The 20,161-nt window shown below is 43.8% G+C and overlaps 1 protein-coding gene across 1 annotated transcript in view; it reads left to right on the top strand.

Annotated features, from left to right (window-relative positions):
* LOC126106651 (luciferin sulfotransferase-like) overlaps positions 1-20,161 on the top strand; it is an 80,808-nt gene that overhangs the window by 24,620 nt on the left and 36,027 nt on the right. Inside the window, exons 3-4 of the mRNA XM_049913010.1 lie at positions 5,193-5,292; positions 18,853-18,994. Coding sequence (XP_049768967.1) covers positions 5,193-5,292; positions 18,853-18,994 — 242 coding nt within the window. The remainder of the gene's footprint in view (positions 1-5,192; positions 5,293-18,852; positions 18,995-20,161) is intronic.

Genomic DNA, 20,161 nt, shown 5'->3' with positions numbered 1-20,161 from the left:
GTCTATTTATGTCTCCTACCTACCTGTGCCCATCTCCTCTACATCTACATTTACATCATACTCCGCAAGCCACCTGTCTGTCTGCTATTCATTGCACGCGGTGTGTCTGCGTTGCCCGATTTCGTACGCACTGTTTACAAACCCTGGAGCGTGTCCGTGCCCGACCACAGTCGGTCTTCTTAGTCGCGAACCTACCGGTTTCTGTCAGATGTTGTTGTAGTCGTGCGAAAGTGATGTCTGGAAAGGCTGTTGATAAAATATAGATACATCGATATTCCGATAATTTATTCAAAAAAATAACGATATATGTCGGCGATGTTTCCCCAGTCGGTATTCAGTATATAGATGGAGAACTGCCAATGTCAAATGCCGATACTTTTATGTTACATTATATTTTTTCGCAATTTTCGGTAAATATTTGAAGTTGTTCTTATGAAAGTGTAGTAGAACATAATTTTACTTTCACTGTGTGGTCTTCCTACTCTTTGAGCTTTCATCCTGTCCAGTCTTTCAAAAATGGTTCAAATGGCTCTGAGCACTATGTGAATTAACTTCTGAGGTCGTCAGTCCCCTAGAACTTAGAACTACTTAAACCTAACTAACCTAAGGACATCACAAACATCCATGCCCGAGGCAGGATTCGAACCAGCGACCGTAGCAGCCTCGTGGTTCCTGACTGAAGCGCCTAGAACAGCTCCTCCACAGCGGCCGGCAGAATTTTAAGAAAGAGTGGTTCACCTTTAAAGGACGCTGGTGCAACCTATTCTTGAGTATTGCTCGAGAGTTTGGGATCCGTTCCAGGTCGGATAGAAGGAAGACAATGAAGCAATTCAGAGGCGGGCTGCTATATTTGTTACCGCTAGGTTCGAACAACACGTAAGTGTTTAGAGAGATGCTTCGGGAACTTAAATGGGAATCCCTGGAGGGAAGGCAACACTATTGAGAAAATTTAGAGAACCGGCATCTGAAACTGACTGCCGGACGATTCTTGTGCTGCAAACATATACAGGGTGGTCAGCTGATCGTGACCGGGCCAAATATCTCACGAAATAAGCGTCAAACGAAAACACTACAAAGAACGAAACTTGTCTAGCTTGAAGGGGGAAACCAGATGGCGCTATATTTGGCCCGCTAGATGGCGCTGCCATAGGTCAAACGGATATCAACTGCGTTTTATTAAATAGGAACCCCTGCTTTTTATTGTATATTCGTGTCGTACGTAAAGAAATATGAATGTTTTAGTTGGACCACTTTTTCGCTTTGCGATAGATGGCGCTGTAATAGTCACAAACATATGGCTCACAATTTTAGACGCACCGTTGGTAACAGGTAGGTTTTCTAAATTAAAATACAAAACGTAGGTACTTTTCAATATTTTATTTCGGTTGTTCCAATGTGATACATGTACCTTTGTGAAGTTATCATTTCTCAGAACGCATCCTGTTACAGTGTGATTACCTGGAAATGCCACATTAATGCAATAAATGCTCAAAATTATGTCCGACAACGTCAATGGATTTGGCAATACGTATAACGACATTCCTCTCAAGAGCGAGTAGTTCGCCTTCCGCAATGTTCGCACATGCGTTGACAATGCACTGACGCATGTTGTCAGGCGTTGTCGGTGGATCGCGTTAGCAAATATCATTCAACTTTCCCCACAGAAACAAAGCTGGGGACGTCAGATCCGGTGAACGTGCGGGCCGTAGTATGGTGCTTCGACGACCAATCCACCTGTCACGAAGTATGCTATTCAATACCGTTTCAACCGCACGCGAGCTATGTGCCGGACATCCATCAAATTGCTAGTACATCGCCATTCTGTCATGCAGTGAAACATCTTGTAGTAACATCGATAGAACAGTACGTAGGAAATCAGCATACACTGCACCATTTAGATTACCATCGATAAAATGGTGGCCAATTATCCTTCCTCCCATAATGCTGCATCATACGTTAACCCGCCAGGGTCACTGATGTTCCACTTGTCGCAGCCATCGTGGATTTTCCGTTGCCCAATAGTGTATATTATGCCGGTTTACGTTTCCGCTGTTGGTGAATGACGCATCGTCGCTAAATAGAACGCGTGCAAAAAATCTGTAATCGTCCTGTAATTTCTCTTGTGCCCAGTGGCAGAACTGTACACAACGTTCAAAGTCGTTGCCTTGCAATTCCTGGTGCATAGAAATATGGTACGGGTGCAAACGATGTTGATGTAGCCTTCTCAACACCGACGTTTTTGAGATTACCGATTCCCGCGCAATTTGTCTGCTGCTGATGTGCGAATTAGCCGCGACAGCAGCTTAAACACCTACTTGGGCATCATCATTTGTTGCAGGTCGTGGTTGACGTTTCACATATGGCTGAACAGTTTGTGTTTCCTTAAATAATGTAACTGTCCTGCGAACGGTCTGGACACTTGGATGATGTCGTCCAGGATACCGAGCAGCATACATAGCACACGCCCGTTGGGCATTTTGATCACAATGCACTGTGAGAAAACCCGGCAGTGCGGCGGTCTGAGGCGCTTGTCACGGTCCGAGCGGATCTCCAACCCCCCCCCCCCCCCACCCACTCACCCGTAGGAGGTTCGAGTCCTCCCTCGGGAATGTGAAAGTTAGATTAAGTAGTGTGCAAGGTTAGGGAGCGATGACCTTAGCAGTTTGGTTCCATAAGACCTTACCACAAATTTCCTTTGAGAAATTCGGAACAGAAGAGAATCGAAGCATTTCAGAGGTGGTGCTACAGAAGAATGCTGAAAATTAGGTGGACTGACAAGCTAAGGAATGAGGAAGTTCTCAGCAGAATGGAATACGTGAATATATCTAGCAATTATAATTGAAGACGTAAGTTGCAATTGCTTCTCTAAGGTGAGAGGAATTCGTGGCGAATCGAATCAGGAAGAGCCAACTGTTGGTGATGTGATTATGAGTAACAAGTACATCAGGCTCATGTTAACCATTATAAACCTGCCCAAGTCAACTGTTGGTGGTGTGATTATGAGTAAGGAGTACATCAGGGACATTTCAACCCTTACAAAGCTGCCTCAGTCCAGTGTTGGTGATGTGATTCTGAGTAATGAGTACTTCAGGGACATTTAAACCCTTATATACCTCTCCAACTCAACTGTTTGTGGTGTGATTGTGAGTAATGCATACATCAGGGACATTTCAACCCTTACAAAGCTGCCTTAGTCCAATGCTAGTGATGTGATTCTGAGTAAACATACATGAAGGACATTTCAACTCCTATAAATCTGCCCAAGTCAACTATTTCAAAGTATCGAGTACATCAGGAACATTTCAACCATTATAAACCTGCCCAAGGCAACTGTTGGTGATGGTATTGTGAGTAACGCGTACATCAAGAACATTTCAACCCTTATAAACCAGCCCAAGTCAACTGTTAATGGTGTGATTCTGTGTAACGAATACATCAGGGACATTTCAACACTTATAAACCTATCCAAGTCAACTGTTGGTAGTGTGATTCTGTGTAACGAGTACATCAGGAACATTTCAACCCTTACAACGCTGCCCAATTCAACTGTTGGTGGGGTGATTTTGAGTAACGAGTGCATCAGGGATATTGCAACCCTTATAAACCTGCCCAGTCAACTGTTGGTGATGTGATTCTGACTAATAAGTACATCAGGGACATTTCAACCCTTACAAACCTGCGCAAATTAAGTCTTTGTGGTGTGATTATGACTGACGTGTACATCAGCGACATTTCAATCATTATAAACCTGCCCAAGTCAATTTTTGGTGGTGCGATTCTGAGGAACGAGTTCATCAGGGACATTGGAACCCCTATAAAGCTACCCAAGTCCACTGTTGGTGGTGTGATTGAGAAGTGGAAACGCGAATTAACAAGTACAACTAAACTAAGACCAAGCAGAACTCATATACTGATTCTCAAACATTGCAGAAAGTGATTGTATAAATTCGCATGAAATCAGTTGGAAGAATAGCTCGTGAGTTCCATAATGCTACTGGCAGTTTTGCTTCCATAATTACTGTACGCAGAAAGTTAAAAATAGTGGATACAATGGGCGAGCTGTTCCTTACAAGAAATACATATCTGTAGTCAGTGCTGAGTGACTCTTGAGGTGGTCTGAAGAACGACGCCACTGCACAGAGGGTGATTGGAAACAGGTGATTTGTAGTCATGACTCAACCTGTGGCAACCCGATTAAACTGTTTGGGTTTGGTGAATGCCTGGAGAGCGTCATCTGCCACCGTGTGTAGTGCCAATAGTGCAGTAAGTAGTAGTGTTGTTAGGGTATGGTTCAAATGCTTCAAATGGCTCTGAGCACTATGGGACTTAACGTCTGAGGTCATCAGTCGCCTAGAACTTAGAACTACTTAAACCTAACCAACCTAAGGACATCACACACATCCATGCCCGAGGCAGGATTCGAATCTGCGACCGTAGCGGCCGCGCGGTTCCAGACTGAAGCGCCTAGAACCGCTCGGCCACACCAGCCGGCTGTTAGGGTATGGGGGTAGTTTTTGTGGTTAGGGTTTGATCTCCTTATTGTGCCTAAGAAAGATTTTATAGCATTGTGTAGCACATACAGTTTGGAGATGATGTCGGTATTATCTTAACAATACACTCTTCATAAGGTAAGCATCTGTGAAGCAACGTCTTGTGGAAAATAACGTTCCCCAAATGGACTGGCCTGCTCAGATTCGGTATCTAAAGCCAATGGAACACCTCTGGGATGAGTTACAACGCCAATTCGCTCCAGACCCTAGTGTCTAAAATCATTGCCTTCTCTGGTTTGCACTCTTGTGGAAGAATGGGTTGTCATTCCTCGACAGATTTTCAGACACCTTACTGTTCCCAGCAGATCTCAAGGTGTCACAATCGTCAATAATGGAGACACACCAAATTAATATCCACTGATAAGTGTCTTGATACATTTGGTCGCATAATTATTCTGAACCCATGTCCATATAACACGTGTCCGTATAACAAACACATTTGCTTCTTCTATGTAAGCGTAATGTTTCCTGAATATTTGTCTGTTCCTTCTCGTTAGATAAAGACTGCTTGGAAGTGTCTTTCATATTCCTGTTTCCACGTCCCTGTAATGAAGTGCACTGTCTGACCTAATCATTAACATAAATTTGTAACAACAGGCGCTGAAATAAGTTCTGTCACTAACCATGACTATCTGCCCACAGGTATGACTTGGTGCCAGGAGATGATCTGGTTAATCATGAATAATTTCGATTATGAGACAGCGTACAAAATTCCTCTGCTTGAACGGACTCCATTTCTGGAGTAAGTATATACAAAGGTGAAGTATTTTCATGTTTGTCCACTCTGTTTATACACTCCTGGAAATTGAATTAAGAACACCGTGAATTCATTGTCCCAGGAAGGGGAAACTTTATTGACACATTCCTGGGGTCAGATACATCACATGATCACACTGACAGAACCACAGGCACATAGACACAGGCAACAGAGCATGCACAATGTCGGCACTAGTACAGTGTATATCCACCTTTCGCAGCAATGCAGGCTGCTATTCTCCCATGGAGACGATCGTAGAGATGCTGGATGTAGTCCTGTGGAACGGCTTGCCATGCCATTTCCACCTGGCGCCTCAGTTGGACCAGCGTTCGTGCTGGACGTGCAGACCGCGTGAGACGACGCTTCATCCAGTCCCAAACATGCTCAATGGGGGACAGATCCGGAGATCTTGCTGGCCAGGGTAGTTGACTTACACCTTCTAGAGCACGTTGGGTGGCACGGGATACATGCGGACGTGCATTGTCCTGTTGGAACAGCAAGTTCCCTTGCCGGTCTAGGAATGGTAGAACGATGGGTTCGATGACGGTTTGGATGTACCGTGCACTATTCAGTGTCCCCTCGATGATCACCAGTGGTGTACGGCCAGTGTAGGAGATCGCTCCCCACACCATGATGCCGGGTGTTGGCCCTGTGTGCCTCGGTCGTATGCAGTCCTGGTTGTGGCGCTCACCTGCACGGCGCCAAACACGCATACGACCATCATTGGCACCAAGGCAGAAGCGACTCTCATCGCTGAAGACGACACGTCTCCATTCGTCCCTCCATTCACGCCTGTCGCGACACCACTGGAGGCGGGCTGCACGATGTTGGGGCGTGAGCGGAAGACGGCCTAACGTTGTGCGGGACCGTAGCCCAGCTTCATGGAGACGGTTGCGAATGGTCCTCGCCGATACCCCAGGAGCAACAGTGTCCCTAATTTGCTGGGAAGTGGCGGTGCGGTCCCCTACGGCACTGCGTAGGATCCTACGGTCTTGGCGTGCATCCGTGCGTCGCTGCGGTCCGATCCCAGGTCGACGGGCACGTGCACCTTCCGCCGACCATTGGCGACAACATCGATGTACTGCGATGTACTGTGGAGACCTCACGCCCCACGTGTTGAGCAATTCGGCGGTACGTCCACCCGGCCTCCCGCATGCCCACTATAAGTCCGTCAACTGCACTTACGGTTCACGTCCACGCTGTCGCGGCATGCTACCAAAGACTGCGATGGAGCTCCGTATGCCACGGCAAACTGGCTGACACTGACGGCGGCGGTGCACAAAAGCTGCGCAGCTAGCGCTATTCGACGGCCAACACCGCGGTTCCTGGTGTGTCCGCTGTGCCGTGCGTGTGATCATTGCTTGTACAGCCCTCTCGCAGTGTCCGGAGCAAGTATGGCGGGTCTGACACACCGGTGTCAATGTGTTCTTTTTTCCATTTCCAGGAGTGTATATACATTATTTTATTTGATTGCATAGTGTCAGTTCTTTCGGAAAAACAGACACCACGCAGATCCACCAGCTGTGAAACACTATATGTAAATTGAAGGGGTATCACTGCTATCATCTGTAGCGGGACATTAAGCGGAAACAGTGGTGAAGACTGAAAATGTGTCACATCAGTTTTCTACTACATTAGCAGAGCCTTTGCCTCTCCATTTACTGCGATCCATTGCTTTCTTCTTATTACTGTATGCGGATACCCACGGAAAAAGCCTTTCAGCTTCCCTTCATGAAGCTTTACACAATGAATATTCAGTATTCGCAAAAGTTAAACCCGGAGCTACATTAAGTGCTGTAGTTGAGAATTTATCAGTAACAAACAATTTGAAAAAAGACGACCACCTTGTAACCATTGGCGGCGCCAACGATGTTTACAAAAACGAGAACAAGTAAGCACTCGCGCCAAAACTGTACAACACAAATGTTACCCTAATAAACCTACCAGAGCGACATAATCTCCCTCAGCAGTCGTGTATAAATACAGATATTGAGCGCTATAATTTGGAACTGCAGAAACTATGTAAAAAACTAAAACATGTGCACTTGCTAGACATAAGCAAACTGAAACGTGAAGAACATACCGGGCACGGACTTAACTTAAACATAAATGGAAAACTCATGTTAGTAAACCAGATAACGGAACTTTGTAAGAAGCTGCAGAATACCACGGACCCGATCATCTTAGATTATGATCAATAAGTTTTTTTTTTATTGAACTATATCCCTTGGATTGGAAAGAACCTTATTCATATGCTGAACAAACCGACTTGGATGTGAGTAAATCGTAATTACAGTGCAGTGTTAAAGACTTGTGTAATAATTCGACTAATTCAGAATTCCATGTCACAAGGTGTTGTATCAGTGCCTTTTAGGATAATGCATCTAACCTTACAGTATCTTAGAAATAAACTCAATTTACTGCAAGTATTTGCGGATGAGAATTCGCCACACCTGTCAGTAATTACAGAATATGGACTCAAAGACAATGAAATTGATTATTAAAAATTAGATTGTTACTGCAGGAAACAGCACAAAGGGGGTGGGGTGGCAATATTTATAAATGAACATCTTCCTTTTAAGAAAATCTCACTTGTTGAACAATACTGCAAAGAAGGAACAATTGAATTGGCTGGTGTTGTGGTCCACATAAACGCTCATTCAAGCAGGTTAGCTAAACATAAAGTTATTGGTATGTACCGCCCACCAAATACCTATGTGTTGTACTGTCTTGATAGACTTAACAGGGCAATTAGATAAACAGGTCCCACTTACCTTAGAATAGTTGGAGACTTAGATATTGATGCAAACTCCTGTAGTACAACCAATTTGAAAATAACAGATACATTAAACTCATATAATCTCACAAGTATAGTGAACTCTGACACTAGAGTAACAGACTCAAGCTCCAGTAAGATAGATTATGTAATAGTCAACAAAAATGTAAAAGACAGTGTAAAATTTCAAAGTGTTTATTTTCATTACTCAGATCGCTGTTGTCAGGTGTTAGAATATTTAAGGTTTGCTGTACCAACAGCAACTAAGATAATTGAGAAGAAGCGGAGCCCGAATACCGCCAACATCAGTGTCTTCAAAACTATGTTAGCAGAGGAGAAATGGGACACTATTTACCAAACTAAAGGGTCAGAAAACAAATGGGAAAATTTTTTATAAGAGAGCGCTGAAGAACTGCGACTGCTGCAGCCCTCTCAAAGATATAACCAGGGTACGAACCAACTCTCGCCTTGAAAGTAGTACTAGGCTGATTAAGTTAAGGCAGAATATATATGATCTTGACTGTTTACATAAGGAAACAAAGCTACATATATTTAAGGAAAAGTACTATCAAGCCAAAAAAAACTTTTAAGACAGACCTTTTACACTTGAGGAAACAGATGAACGATGATGCAATAGAGAGTTCAGCCTACATAGGTAAGACATTCTGGAGACTAACCAATAAACATCATAAAGCCACCAGCAATGGGCAGAGTTAACCAGTTAGCATTAGACCTGAGAGCCATCTAGTGAAAGATCCAAATGAAGTATGTAATTTATTCAATAAGCATTTTATCTCTCCTTTTGACCATCAGCCCCTATGACACCTAATGATGTCACGGATGGTATTGAGCTCGAATTTATCGATGTGATCAACAGGAAGTATTTAACACAATACAAAAGCTAAAGCACAAGCATTCATCCGGGTGGATGGTATCTCAAGTGTGGTGTTAAAGAAATTTTCCAATGAAATGACTAAATCTATTACCTATCTTATCAACTGTAGTATTAATGAAAACATATACCCAAATGCCTTAAAAATAAGTGTAATTCAGCCAATCCATAAGAAGGGAAGTAAAAAAGAAGTTTCAAATTATATACCGATTTCACTAATCCCTACCTTCAGTAAAATATTTGAAACAGTTATCCTATCACAACACACAACATTTTTCTCAAGACACAAAATACTTACTGAATCTCAGCATGGGTTTAGGAAAGATCTAAGCATGTTACCAGTTTCTTCCATGGAGTATATAGCAATATAGGACAGGGTATGCACACAGCCAGAATATTCCTTGACCTGAGCAAAGCTTTTGACTCAGTAAACCATGAGCTTCTCTTAAAAAAACTGTGGGTGTACAATATCAGTGATGCATCAATGAAACTTCTATCCACTTATCTGGCGAATCGGAAGCAGTGTACGAAACTTACACATCAGATTGACAATAAGATCGTAACTTTTAAATCCACAAGTGAAATAGTGACATAGGGAGTCCCTCAAGGCTCAATTTTTGGACATTTCCTCTTTTTTAGCATATATTAATGATGTTGTATACTCTATTAACTCGCACATCGTAAATTATGCTGATGACACCTCCGTTTTATTTCTTGGTAAAGATTGTGAGGAACTCGAATTTTCAGCAAGTAATGGGATACTAGAATTATTTCCATGCACAAAGCTTAAAGGTCAATGTAAATAAATCCCATATGCTAACCTCACACCACTCATATGTAAATGAGGTATGTGGCATAGTGGGAGAGGAAGCAAACCAGTATAAACTTCTAGGGGTCCATCTGGACTCAAACCGCCGGTGGATTAGCTACATTAACGCTGTATGTAAAAAAAATGTCAGTAATGGGCTGTGTCTTCTTAGCCAACTGTCCAAAATGGTGCTCACCCACCCGCTTAAAACTGTGCATTATGGGACAATCTATCCCCATCATAGCTACTATATTCAATTAGTCGTCAGGATTGTCCGCAAGGAGTGATAGGCAATTTTTTCGTATTTTAGTTTATTCATTAGTTGTTGCAAGAAACATGGCCAAATAAGCACGACAAAACTGCATTTTTGTTTCACACGTCCTCCAATTTATTAGTTTTTCAAATTTAAAAATTGCGCCATTACCCCATGCACAGTGTCCTATAGAATAAGAAAATTGTTGGTTTTTGAGCTTCAGATAAGATTTTCAAGCTGCAGTACTTCCATCACGGACACATCTCAATTTGGCCAGAGTAGTTTTAACTCGTCAGATGGGGGCTTCACGATGATAGCTCTTTAAAAAATCAGATAACTTTCTCCAGGAATAAGTAAATAATGCGCAAAAGGATTTACATTGAGTGCTTTGTTAAAAAAATCGTTAAAATCGCTTATTTTGTAGTCTGACTGAGGTGAATCGACCCTCGGATGCAGGCACTGTTTCAGAAGCAACATCAGTTGTGCTTACACTGCTCAACAGAATTAAGAGATCACTTTTTCGAAAAGTGACACACTGCAGCGAGAGATAGCGACGGTCGAATTAAAGAACCAGTTTTATTAATAATACTCATCTTTTTTGTTGCTCTTTTTTGTTGTGAGTTGGTTTAACTTTTTTACGGCCGTCTAGAGGATGACTGAGTTGCTGCTACAAAAATTATGTGAAAACTAGTGGACTTTTTGGGGAACTACACATATATCTTCAGTCATTTCACTTCACAATACAAATCAATAAAACACACGTAACCTGTTCACCATCCTCGCATTTCAAACTTGTACGGCCAACCGAACAAAAAAAAATGGTTTATCTCTAACAAGATGTAGCAAAGAAATTATTATCAAACATCGGCCTATCTGCAAAATCATCTTTGGAACATACGTTTTGTGGTGTCACCGCCAGACACCACACTTGCTGTGTGGTAGCCTTTAAATCGGCCGCGGTCCGCTAGTATACGTCGGACCCGCGTGTCGCCACTGTCAGTGATTGCAGACCGAGCGCCGCCACACGGCAGGTCTAGAGAGACGTCCTAGCACTCGTCCCAGTTGTACAGCAGACTTTGCTAGCGACGTTACACTGACAAATACGCTCTCATTTGCCGAGACGATAGTTAGCATAGCCTTCAGCTACGTCATTTGCTACGACCTAGCAAGGCGCCATTACCAGTTAATATTGAGATTGTGAAGCATGTACAGTCAAGAGAGATGTTCACCAATCGTGGATTAAAGTTAAGTATTCCAGCAGCAACGTACCTTATTGGCTATATTAATTACATTGTCATTTTCCAGGCCTCACGCCAGCCTGCGTGATCTTAAAGGCGTGCATTTCGGCCTCCTCTGCAACACAATACGTTTCATGTCCCGGCGTAACATCGAGCGTCAGCACGTCGGCCCGAGACGTTGCTGTAGAGAGGGCTGTGAGACGACGTCAGCCAGAAGTACTCCGACTAGGACGACACCACGACAGGAGCGGCACCTGTACGAAGGACATGGAGGAGGAGGAGATTAGTGTTTAACGTCCAGTCGACAACGAGCACATTAGAGACGCAGCGCAAGCTCGGGTGAGGGAAGGATGGGGAAGGAAATCGGTCGTGCCCTTTCAAAGGAACCATCCCGGCATTTGCCTGAAGCGATTTAGGGAAATCACGGGAAACCTAAATCAGGATGGCCGGAGACGGGATTGAACCGTCGTCCTCCCGAATGCGAGTCCAGTGTGCTAACCACTGCGCCACCTCGCTCGGTCCTACACGAAGAGAATATACGCGCCGCTCCAGCTAGCCTCGGCAGGACTAGAAGAGCCTCTCTAGAAGACGAGCCGCCATCCTAACTCTTCAGTCGTAAATTGTGCATTGTATTAATTGCTTGCATGGAAATTGTACGAGGGTCACTCCAAAAGAAATGCACACTATTATTTTTAAAAATCCATCTTTTATTCTACATGTTTTAAAGTTTTACAGTGTGTAGTTACATATTTTAAAAACAATATTTTCATTTCTCCACATAATTTCCATCCCTCTCGACTGCCTTACGCCGCCTTGGAACCAGCGGCTGTATACCCGCACGGTAAAATTGTGGACCAACCTGTTGGAGCCACTGTTTGGCAGCGTGCACAAGGGAGTCATCATCTTCAAACCTTGTTCCACGAAGAGAGTCTTTCAATTTCCCAAAGAGATGATAGTCACATGGAGCCAGGTCAGGACTGTATGGCGGGTGTTTCACTGTTGTCCATCGGAGTTTTGTGATCGCTTACACGGTTTTTGACTGGCATGTGGTCGTGCATTGTCGTGCAACATCAAAATATTCTGCTTTTGCCGATGTGGTCGAACACGACTTGAAGTTTCTTCAGTGTCGTCACATATGCATCAGAATTTATGGTGGTTCCACTTGGCATGATGTCCACAAGCAAGATTTCTTCGGAATCGAAAACCACCATTGCCATAACTTTTCCATCAGAAGGTATGGTTTTGAATTTTTTTTTCCTTGTGTGAATTTGCATGATGCCACTCCGTTGATTTCCTCTTCGTCTCTGGTGAAAAATGATGGAGCCATGTTCCATCATCTGTCACAGTTCTTCCAATAAATTCATCTCCACCATTTTCGTACTGTTCCAAAAGTTTGCTGCATACCGTTTTTTCTTGTTTCTTTGTGAGCCACTGTCAACATCCTGGGAATCCACCTGGCACAAACCTTTTTTGACGCCAACACTTTGAGTATTCTGCAAATACTTCCATTCCCCTATCCCAACATAGTGTGACAATTCGTTCACTGTGATGCGCCTGTCAGCGGTCACCAATTCGTTAACTCTCTGCACACTGTCTGGAGTGTGTGCAGTACGAGGCCTGCCGCTGCGTGGACAATCCTCAATATTGCCGTGCCCCCTTTCATCACGTAACCCGCTTGCCCACCGACTAACTGTACTGCGATCGACAGCAGCATTTCCATACACCTTTTCCAACCTCTTGTGGATGTTTCCCACTCTCGTTTTCACAGCACAGAAATTCTATGACGGCACGTTGCTTCTGACGAACGTCAAGTGTAGCATCCATCTTGAAGACATCCTGTGACGGCGCCACTCACGCGAACAGGTTGAACTAAGTTTGAGAACAAGCGGGAAGGATGTATCTACACACTGTAAAACTTTCACACATGCAGAATGAAAACTGTATTTTTACAAAAATAGTGTGTGTTTCTTTTGGAGTGACCCTCGTATATATCGAAGGACATTGATTATTTGCATGTCGCAAATTGCTTGCGGCACCTCATTGCACATCCACTAAGTTAAGTATTGACATTTCACTTTACTGTAACAAACTCCATGAATAAGATTTGCTTGAATTGTTGTCTAGCTATCCGAGAAAACAGCTTTCCTAGGCACCCTATATTAGACGACTGGCCAGGATCCTGCATATCATACATAAAATACAAATAATTGTTTATAGTCGTCTTTGTCATTACGTTAAAGGTTTATAGAAGTTGACATTCAGACATTTTCGCGTAGCTATGCAGTAGTAGATTTTTGGTTTTTGTATTTTCAATATGGTATCGGTCGTTTCACATGATCCAAGATCGGTTAGTACGTTTATATGCCCATACTCAGTTTTATTACAATTTCGAGCGTGCTGAACGAAGATGCGTGGGTGGTAGCATGCTTGTTGCGCCGAATTGAGGTGTCTCAGCGGGTACTTTTGCCGTTTTATTCACGCACATGTTAAGGCTGAACTCCCGCGTAATCACGCAATAAGAGGACGGAAAACAGGGCGGCTGAAAAAGCATACGTACCTCTGCTGCTTCGGATCACGTTCAAATTGTTTTGAGCGGTCCCTAGTGGTTAAAATCTGTACACGAAAGCAAAAATAGCGGTCGCTCTGCAGGAGTGTGATCACTCTTGGTGGGGTTGTAGCCCCACAGTGTCCTCAGAGACGGGATGAATCTTCCATGGGGATGTCACAGGTGTCAAGATCGTCAAAAACGTTTTGCTGTTTGTTGTGTACATAGTTCCGCGTAGTCAGCGCGTACACAACTTTCCCACTAGAGTACGCCCCGCTAAGCACAACAGCGCAGGCGCAGCGCTCGTCCGTCTCCGCAGTACGAAATGGCGCTGCCACAGAGACGGACCAAATTCTGCTTCCACCGATCCGCGTATTAATATGTAACGCAGCCAATGACATTACTGCTAACGTAGAACCTTTTCTCCTCGCAGATCACACTCGCTCAGTGATACATGTACGCGCGAGGTATTATAACGAGTGTACAGACCTCCGATTAGTCAGTCTGCATTTGTTTGCACCAGACTGTACCAGTCTGCACCTGTCTGTCTGTACCAGCCTATAGTCAAGATTGAGTCTGCGCCTAATAAGATTACCATATTCCTGTACATAGCCATCAAGATAAATGTATAGACACTTTTGGCAACTATCAGAGATATATGTGAGAATAAGATTAACGTACCAATAGCAAAGGAACTACTGTGGTGCAGTGTTTTAGTTTTGTTTTTCTAGATATACATTTCTTGTTGTAAATATTTTTGGTCAAACCAATGCTCTTTCCATTTTGTTAATTCTTACACCTATTTCATTTTATTTTGCGTATGGCAATACAGCGACAATATTTTATATAAATACAACATTATGTAAACGAAACGTATAAAACAAAACAATGTGTAAATAGTACATGTGTAAAAAACAAGCAATAGCACAAAAGGATAAAGTACAAACACTCAAGACAAAATAACTAAACGTTAAAAGCTTGGCAAGCCTGACTAGAAACTCATTCACATATTTATAGCTCACTATCTAGATTGCACAGCCAATCCAACGCAGAGGTTTTCACATATATAGCCTCAGAGACAGGTCCGGCGTATCTTCTTAAGGGACATTCCTCAATAATATGGCGGGCGTTCTGTTCTGGTGCTCCACAGTCACAGGCTGGTGTGTCGCATAGACCCCACTTGTACTTATATGCATTGCATCTTGCATGGACCGTTCTGATACGGTTTAATTTAGTCCAGGTACATCTCTTCAGGTCAATTACGGGGTTTCGAAAAAGTGTTCTTTTAATTCTGTTGAGCAGTGTAAGCCCGATTGATGTCGCTCCTAAAACAGTGAGTTTAAGGGTCGAGTCACCTCAGCCAACCTACAAAATAAGCGATTTTTGCGATATTTTTAAACTAACAAAGGAATCAATGTGAAGCTTTTTGGGCATTATGTACTGACTCTTGGAGAACATTTTCTGATTTTTTTTAAAGAGCTATCATCGTTAAGCGCCCCCCCCCCCCCCCCATCTGACGAGTTAAAACTACTCTGGCCAAAGTGAGATGTGTCCGTGACGGAAGTACTGCAGCTTAAAAATCTTATATGAAGCCAAAAAATCAACGATTTTCTTAGTCTCTGGAATACTGTGCATGGCATAATGGCACATTTCTAAATTTAAAAAGCTAATAAACTGGAGGACGTGTGAAAGAAAAATGCCGTTTTATCGTGCTTATTTGATTAGGTTTTCTGCAACGACTAATGAATAATTTTTTTAAAAAATTGCCTATCACTCCTTGCGGACAATCTTGACGAGTAATTGAGCCAAATTTCTGGAGATATCTTATTAGTTCTAAGCAAAGAAGGGAAAGCAGAAAGGTGGAAGGAGTATATAGAGAGTCTATACAAGGGCGATGTCCTTGAGGACAATATTATAGAAATGGAAGAGAATGTAGATGAAGATGAAATAGGAGTACGATACGGCGTGAAGAGTTTGACAGAACACTGAAAGACCTAAGTCGAAACAAGGCCCCGGGAGTAGACAACATTCCATTAGAACTACTGACAGCCTTGGGAGAGCGAGGCCTAACAAAACTCTACCATCTAGTGAGCAAGATGTATGAGACAGAACAAGAATATAATAGTTTCAATCCCAAAGAAAGCAGGTGTGGACAGATGTGAAAATTACCGGACTATCGGTTTAGTAAGCCACGGCTGCAAAATACTAACACGAATTCTTTACAGACGAATAGAAAAAATAGTAGAAGCCGACCTCGGAGAAGATCAGTTTGGATTCCGTAGAAAAGTTGGAACACGTGAGGCAATACTGACCCTACGACTTATCTTAGGAAATAGATTAAGGAAAGTCAAACCTACGTTTCTCGCATTTGTAGACTTAGAGAATGCTTTTGACAATGTTGACTGGAATACTCTCTTTCAAATTCTGAAGGTGGCAGGGGTAAAATACAGGGAGCAAAGGCTATTTACAATTTGTACAGAAACCAGACGGCAGTTATAAGTGTCGAGGGGCATGAAAGGGAAGCAGTGGTTGGGAATGGAGTGAGACAGGGTTGTAGCATCTCCCCGATGTTATTCAATCTGTATATTGAGCAAGCAGTAAAGGAAACAAAAGAAAAATTTGGAGTAGGTATTAAACTCCATGGAGAAGAAACAAAAACTTTGAGGTTCGCCGATGACATTGTAATTCTATCAGAGACAGCAAAGGACTTGGAAGAGTAGTTGAATGGAATGGACAGTGTTTTGAAAGGAGGATATAAGATGAACAAGTCGGGTGATGCTGCGGGAATTAGGAGATGAGACACTTAAAGTAGTAAAGGAGTTTTGCTATTTGGGGACCAGAATAACTGATGGTGGTCGAGGATATAAAATGTAGACGGGCAATGGCAAGGAAAGCGTTTCTGAAGAAGAGAATTTTGTTAACATCGAGTATAGATTTAAGTGTCAGGAAGCCGTTTCTGAAAGTATTTGTATGGAGTGTAGCCATGTTTGGAACTTAAACGTGGACGAGAAATAGTTTAGACAAGAAGAGAATTGAAGTTTTCGAAATGTGATGCTACAGGAGAATGCTGAAGATTAGATGGGTAGTTCACATAACTAATGAGGAGGTATTGAATAGGATTCGGGAGAAGAGAAATTTGTGGCACAACTTGAATAGAAGAAGGGATCGGTTGGTAGGACATGTTCTGACGTATCAAGGGATCACCAATTTAGTATTGCAGGGCAGCGTGGAGGGTAAAAATCGTAGAGGGAGACCAAGACATGAATACACTAAACAGATTCAGAAGGATGTAGTTTGCAGTAGGTACTGGGAGGTGAAGAAGCTTGCACAAGATAGAGTAGCATGGAGAGCTGCATCAAACCAGTCTCTGGACTGAAGACCACAACAACAACAACATCTTATTAGTGTGTACGTTGTCCATTTTGTCCTGCTTGAAAAACACTGTATCGAGAAATACGCATTTGAAGTTAAAATTTGTCTCAGATTAGAAATAAATTTGTGTTAAAATTTTCATGCTGACAGAAAATCTGCTATCCTGGCGCCGTACACGAGTCCCTCCACGACTTAGAAGTCCTCCAGTTCCAGCAGTGTTTCCTAGCCGCCCGCGACTCACGGTTAACCACCATAGTCGCTGCCGGTGGCAGATGTCTCTGCGTGGTAGGCAGCTCCGACGCCCACGATGTGCAGCATTTTCAAAATGGGTTTCAAACATTTTCGAAAATCGAATCTGCGATAAATCATGATGTTTCAATGTTTCTCGGGCGGTAGTTGACGTGTTTGGCAGCACACAGCCAGATGTCCCATACCGACTGGCACTCGTGTGTATAGAGCGTCTTCCATGTAAGATATTTCTCCAATAGCGCCGAGCGTGCCTGCATTCGCATCTGCTCTAGAGATGGGTCGTTCGCGAACTAACGTGTCCAAAGGAACGGTTCACCAAGATGAACGGAAGGAGCGAGGAACGAATTCTAAGGAATGGCCTTTCATATTTCACGTCGGTCGCGGCTTTCTACTTATAGTTCCGGGGAACGGGAAACGCCGGTCAACTGCTGTTTGTGTATGAGAAATCGGTTGGAGACTTTCCTCATGTCAGCACATTGTAGGTGTCGCCACCAGCGCCAACCTTGTGTGAATGCTCCGAAAAGCTAATCATTTGCATATCACAGCATCTTCTTCCTGTTGGTTAAATTTCGGGTCTGTATCACATCTTCGTGGTGTAGCAATGTTAATGTCCAGTAGTGTAGAAGGGCTACTCGGAAAGTGAGAAACGATCTGTCGCGAAATGGAAACCACTGTGAAAATCCAACGAGGCTTTTCACAGACGTTTTGGGCAGTGTCTCTAGTATGCCCGCCAATCGCATCAAGACGCCCTTTCAGTTGTGAGCGCACTGTGAGCGAGTAAAGGTGCCTAGAACAACAATGTCTCCCGCTAGGTAGAAGCTGAGAGGCTTCGCCTTAATGGATGCAGCCCACCTAACACGACTGCCACGCACTTCTTTTCATGGTAATTCTCAGCCGCACTCTGCAGGGGCAGTGAAGACGCTCCCGCAGCCTTTCCTACGGGAAGCGCTCGATCACCCACAACACAGCCCTAATTGGCTCGTCCTGAGTATCGTATCTGTTCACGTGAAACGCTGGATCCGAAGACAACACTTGGGCGCAGGCTACGCGCTATATACCAGCGTAGGGAATCATCGGAAAGCACAGCCTTCTATGACGATGATGTTGGAAATTTGGTATAATGCTCCGGCAAATGTCTAAGTCGGAGCGGTGACTATATAGAAAAGTACCTGGAAGATGTAGCTAAATGTGCAAAGAAAACAGTTTTGATTTTCACTGTGGTTTTCATTTCACGACCGCTCATTTCCTACTTTCCGAACAACCCTCGTACATAATAGCACATGGCATGTTGTTTTTACCCTCAATATAGTTTTTGGATTATCACAGTACAGTATACATATATGTTTCGCATGTTATATTGTACTATACGTATTTTTTGCCTATCGCAGAGTATAGCCAGAATTTCTTTGCAGATTTTCCTCACTTCTGAAGACACTGACGAATATGGGAACCCATACGATGGACGCCTGTGCGAAGCTTAAGTCGCCGAGACTCATCAAAAGTCATCTTCCCTTGCAACTACTTCCGAAGCAACTATGGACAGTGAAGCCTAAGGTAAATGACCGTTCCTTTTCTTCCTTTGCTGCTTCCTCCCTTCCTCACATGAGCCACACCTGACGACTTACAGAACACTGTCAGACGTAGTACATTGCAACTCCTACTCTGTCGTACATAAGTTGTAGTACATAATTTCATCAATTAAAAAAATGTCGAGTGACTAGGGCCTCCCGTCGAGTAGACCGTTCGCATGGCGCAAGTCTTTCGATTGGACGCTGTGGTGTCACCGCCAGACACCACACTTGCTAGGTGGTAGCCTTTAAATCGGCCGCGGTCCGTTAGTATACGTCGGACCCGCGTGTCACCACTATCAGTGATTGCAGACCGAGCGCCGCCACACGGCAGGTCTAGAGAGAAGTCCTAGCACTCGCCCCAGTTGTATAGCCGACTTTGCTAGCGATGGTTCACTGACAAAATACGCTCTCATTTGCCGAGACGATAGTTAGCATAGCCTTCAGCTACGTCATTTGCTACGACCTAGCAAAGGCCATTACCAGTTACTATTGATACTGTAAAACATGCACCGTCAAGAACGATGTTCACCATTTATGGATTAAAGTTAAGAATTCGACAGCTACGTCCTTTTTTGCTAGTCTAATTTCCTTGACCTGTTCCAGACCTCACGCCAGCCTGCGTGAGCTAAAACGCGTGCCTTTCGGCTTCCTCTCACACCGGGTTGGCTCTCTTGCCAATCCACAACAGACGCCACTTCGGGGACTTGCGCGTCGATGGGGATGAAATGATGATGATTAGGACAACACAACACCCAGTCCCTGAGCAGAGAAAATCTCCGACCCAGCCGGGAATCGACCCCAGGCCCTTAGGATTGACATCCTGTCGCGCTGACCACTCAGCTACCGGTGGCGGACATTTCATCAATAATACAGTAAAACTGTTGAAGCTGTGTGGAACTGTTGACTGGGACACAATAAGAGGTAGTTCCTGCTGTCTGTTTGAAGAGACCTCCTTCCCTGGCTCACATTAGTAACTCTCCTTTACGAAATACGAGATTCTGCGTATCAGCCAACGGGGGCCGAACCGCACAATAACACTGGGTTTGGTGTGGGGCGGCGGATGGGTCAAGTAGATTGCGGTAGCCGTCGTGGGGCTGTGGACCACTGTGGCTGCGGCGGGGACGGAGTCTGTCCGTCGTTTCTAGGCCCC

The sequence above is a fragment of the Schistocerca cancellata genome, chromosome 10, assembly GCF_023864275.1.
Source record: "Schistocerca cancellata isolate TAMUIC-IGC-003103 chromosome 10, iqSchCanc2.1, whole genome shotgun sequence".
Classification (NCBI taxonomy): domain Eukaryota; kingdom Metazoa; phylum Arthropoda; class Insecta; order Orthoptera; family Acrididae; genus Schistocerca; species Schistocerca cancellata.
This window is presented reverse-complemented; position numbering and strand designations above follow the sequence as displayed.